Source organism: Gossypium raimondii, chromosome 8, assembly GCF_025698545.1.
Source record: "Gossypium raimondii isolate GPD5lz chromosome 8, ASM2569854v1, whole genome shotgun sequence".
Classification (NCBI taxonomy): Eukaryota; Viridiplantae; Streptophyta; class Magnoliopsida; order Malvales; family Malvaceae; genus Gossypium; species Gossypium raimondii.
This window is the reverse complement of record NC_068572.1, coordinates 40850154-40854914: the sequence shown is the minus strand read 5'-3', so window position 1 is coordinate 40854914 and position 4761 is coordinate 40850154. Positions and strand designations below refer to the sequence as shown.

General features: G+C 31.9%; 1 protein-coding gene across 2 annotated transcripts; it reads left to right on the top strand.

Annotated features, from left to right (window-relative positions):
* Positions 1-941: 941 nt before the first annotated feature.
* LOC105791459 (GTP-binding protein SAR1A) lies at positions 942-3094 on the top strand. 2 transcript variants are annotated; one of them, XR_008198858.1, is made up of 4 exons: positions 942-1310; positions 1560-1691; positions 2525-2902; positions 2991-3094. XR_008198858.1 is itself a non-coding variant. In XM_012619528.2 (3 exons), exons 1-3 carry the CDS (start codon positions 1182-1184, stop codon positions 2843-2845), a joined length of 582 nt encoding a protein of 193 aa, XP_012474982.1. In that variant the 5' UTR covers positions 943-1181; the 3' UTR covers positions 2846-3094. The 2 variants fall into 2 exon arrangements, 1 of the variants encoding a protein (XP_012474982.1); XM_012619528.2 differs by having other exon boundaries at positions 943-1310; positions 2525-3094.
* Positions 3095-4761: the final 1667 nt, after the last annotated feature.

Sequence of the window (4761 nt, the reverse complement as noted above, 5' to 3'; positions counted from 1 at the left end):
AATAAGAAATATTATTTTATATGAATTATTGTACTTAAAATATAAATATTTAATTAAATATTAATTAGATAAATCACTTATAACACAGAGACATATATAAAGATGCCATAAGTTTGTTGGTAAACGTCATAATTTGGGCTAATATGGTTGGCAGTTAGGAAAGACTTACGTTTGAATTGAATTATAAATTAAAAAATAAATAAAATTTTAGCCTTATGTTAATTAAATTTATAATTTTATCGTTTTTTTCAGAGCAAGGTTGGGGCCACCGCCCCTGGCCGCATTGAGTCAACCGACTGAGTAATCAAACTGGAAAGTTTCCACCCATTTCAATTCAATGACACGCCACTTGGGTTTGACCACGTATAGAGAGTTTTGGGCTAATTTTAAATTAATCCTTAAATTTTAAAATATTTTGATTGAGTCAACATCACATCAATCAAAGTTGTCAATTTTGACTTTAAACTCTAGCTCAGATATAATGTGGAATACATGCAAAAGATGTGAAACAAACTTTAAACACATATACACTAATTGCATAGACAAACTGTAGCTAATCTGTTAATAAAATTAGGTTTATTTTTAATATGCTAGATCCAAGTTGTCTATATAATAAGTGTACATGTATTTTAAATTTAAGCAATGCATTCTAAATACACTCATTGTCTGATTCGAGCCATCACAAAAGTTGACAACTAGACTGACGGAATCACTTGATTTATACGATTCTGATGTATTAAGGAGTCAATTCGAACATTTTGAAATTTAGGGATCAATTGATAATATGGGTCATAGTTTAGGGATATGGTAGATTTAACCCTTGATTTTTTTTTTTTTAATGGCTTTCCGGACAAACGACGTCGCTCGCTCAAAAGAAAGTGAGCCAAGCCAGCCCACAGAAAAAACCGGGATATAGGTCGAAATTCCATATTTGCCCCAGATTTTAGAATAACAACAAGAGTTTTTGTTCTTCTTTTCCAATATTACCCCTCCCAGTGCCTCCCTCTCGTTTTCTTGATTTTGGGGTAAAAAATTGATCCTTTTCTTCTATGGTATGAAGTGGATGATGCCTTGAATTGCAACGATATCTCACCGTCCTCCACTCTCAGATCGTCGCAGTTTTCTATCTCGACCCGTTTGTATTTTCCGGAGACCCGAAATCCGACCCGGAGGTTGAAACGATGTTTCTCGTGGATTGGTTCTACGGCGTTCTTGCTTCCCTCGGTCTATGGCAGAAAGAGGCTAAGATCTTGTTTCTCGGCCTCGATAATGCCGGTAAAACCACACTGCTTCACATGTTGAAAGACGAGGTTCGTTTTTTTTCCTTTTTGTTACTTAGCTCCATATATTGAAGTCTGTTCTTTTTAATCCTCAAAAACCCCTAAATTGAAAGTATAAATTTGGATCTCCGAATCAACTCCGATTCCTGTATCATCTACTTCAGAGTTCTGGGTTTTTTTTGGAAGATATTAAAAGCCTTTCAACTGCTTTATCATTTAGAAAAATGACGAAATTTTGAGGTAATTAACGATGTTGATAATTGTTTTTACTGTTTCCAGAGATTGGTTCAACATCAGCCAACTCAGTATCCCACATCTGAGGAACTTAGTATTGGGAAAATTAAGTTTAAAGCTTTTGACTTGGGTGGCCATCAAATTGCTCGCCGAGTCTGGAAAGATTACTATGCTAAGGTAACCCTAAAGCTGAAATTCATGCCAATTTTTTCATTAACATTTCCTTGATTTTAGGTTTCAGTGTTTGTTAGTTTTAATTATTCTCTGCATTCAGTGAAATCTGTTTTTCTTTTAATTCATTTTCAGTGGTTTTACAATCTCGGTGTGGAAGAGTTTTTTTAGTTTTGTTAACAGAATTTTCTTTATGTTCGTACGTCTCTCTGATGTTTTCATGCCTCGGCTATCTTTTCGCACTTTCTTGATGGAATTTTTTTTTTTACCGATGATCAATTGTTATATGCTAATTTTCAAATTGTTTCATGGTCATTAATTTTCAGTGAGGCTGGTGTTATGATCACCTTACGAAAATGCCTAATGTAATGCTTTAGCAGATTGATTTGTTTCTCTAGTTGTCTTGGAAAGGTGGCCATTGGCCGAGTATTATCTGTCAGCTGTAGCTTTCTGCAACCTTATAGCTTGCTGTTGGTTGATTTTTATGAAGATATTTCAAAAGCATATAATACAAAAATTATAAAAAAAGAAAAGAAGAGATTCCTTGGGTGCTTGACGAGGTGATTTAGAATTGCCAGCTGGATGTTAAAGGTCGTAACAAAGAAGTTGTCTGTACGAACCTGCCGTTTTTACACTTCATTGCTTTCAAGCGACGTACAATTTAGGATGAGACTGGGTTTAGATGACATTTTCTACATCATGCTGCGGTTGCAATTATGTTGCCTTACTCTCATTTCGATTGTTCTTTTTGCTGCTTTTGTTCCCATCGTTTCTTGTTAGAACCAATGGTTGCCTGGTCTCAAGTGAATGCTTTGAATTGTATGTTTTATGGGTTCCAGGTGGATGCTGTGGTTTACCTTGTAGATGCCTATGATAAAGAGAGGTTTGCAGAATCGAAGAAGGAACTCGATGCGCTGCTTTCAGACGAGGCCCTTGCTAATGTCCCGTTTCTTATCCTAGGAAACAAGATTGATATACCATACGCTGCCTCGGAGGATGAATTACGTTACCATCTCGGCCTCACAAACTTTACCACAGGCAAGGGGAAGGTAAACCTAGCAGACTCGAATGTCCGTCCACTAGAAGTATTTATGTGCAGCATAGTCCGCAAAATGGGATATGGGGACGGCTTTAAGTGGATGTCTCAGTATATCAAGTAGGGTAATGGCAAGAAAGATGCATTAAGACGATCTCAGACTTCCAAGCCCCAATTTCAGGTATAAAAAACTGTATTCTTTTAAACTGTTTGAGCTGACCCCTAAGTGGGTTTTAAATTTGGTTCTATTTGGTGTTGGATGTAAATAGGAAGGGAGGTTATATTCTCACTGTGGCAGCTTATCTCTGGCACTGTAGTTGTCTCAATGAACTTCCATATCTTCTTACTATAATGAGTTTGTTTTCCCTAGAAAGTAATGTTTTCATTAGTTATGTTATGTTGTAGCTATGTCGTTGAGTCATAGGGTTAGTGGCAAAGATGGAAAAATTAACTGCTAAAATTAGGCTTTTTGTCAACATTCTCATCATTTGAGCAGATTTAAAATTTGTACATCAAATTGGACGGTTCAGATGTGTAAAGATTATGTTAATAAATCTGAGGAAGGTTAATTCTCTAATACATTAGATATCGGTATGCATGTACGTGTTCTACGTAAACTTTATGTTAGATTTGGATCAAGATATAATGCCAAAGTTAATGACCAGGTTGACATAATTACTTGATACTATTTTAACTTCTTGTGGAATTAACCCTATTTTTATAAATATTATTGATATAAATCATATAGATTGGAGTGGAATGCAATGAACAAAGCCGACTCTCTATTCACCTAAGGCCACAATTATAAAAATAAATAAATAAATAAATAAATTACGGGTGAGATATATGATATTGTAATATTATAATACTGAGATTAAAATTAATAGTGAGATATATGTTTGGATGAAATAGTGCAGTGAAAGTATAAAAGACTATTAAGCATATTAGATTTAATTATAGATGTACAATAAATAATTATTTTTCATGTTAAAAGATAAATATATATATTAAGTTTGTACTTATCTTAAAAATAATTTTATTGATAAATAATTAATGTTTCATTAATTATATTTGTATTTATTTTTATTATTTACATAATACTTATTTATGGTTAAATTATATATTTTATATAATAAAACATTTTGACATATATATTTAACATATATTTGTATTAAATTTTAAACTACATTAAAATCAAATTACGTTAAAATAATGGGATAAATCTCAAAATTATATATGAATTATGGTTTAATGTGTAATTGTATACATTAACTTTAATTTTATGCAATTTTATACATGAAATTTTGATTTGATCAATTCTTGTAAATTATTAACACAATTATTGATATAACATCATTTTATATTTATATATTGCATACATAAATAATTATATTTATACAATATAAAATTAAATTTAAGTATTTATTTCTTTAAATGTGTATGATTAACTCAAAATTAAAGTTTCAAGTATACATTTGAAGCACAATTAGAGTTTTATATGTACAATTGCGTGTACAATTGCAAATTAAATCAAAGTTTATGTAAAATTTTGAGATTTATCTCTAAAATAATAATTCAAAAATTATTTATGATAATGAATTTATATATTTATTAGATTGCTTGTATAAAAATAAAATTTTTATATAATAAAACTTATAATATGTTTATGTTTATTTTTTATATTTATTATATAATTTATGTATTATTATGATAAATTATTTTATGGATCCTTCCCACCACATCATCCATGGTCCCTTTCAAATTATTTAACTCGAACCCTAAATCCTAAACATTGAACCCCAAACTTTAAACTTGAATCTTGAACTCTAAACTCCAACCCTAAACCCTAAACCTTGAACTTCAAATCCAAAATCCTGACCCTCAAACCTTGAAAACTCGAACCCGAACTTGAACCTTGAACCGTAGACCTTAGGCCTTGGGCCTTGGGCCTTGGGCCTAGGGTTTAGGGATCGAGATTTGGGATTCATAATTTGAGGTTTTAGGTTCGAGGCTCAACGTTCAAGATTTAGTGTTTAAGGT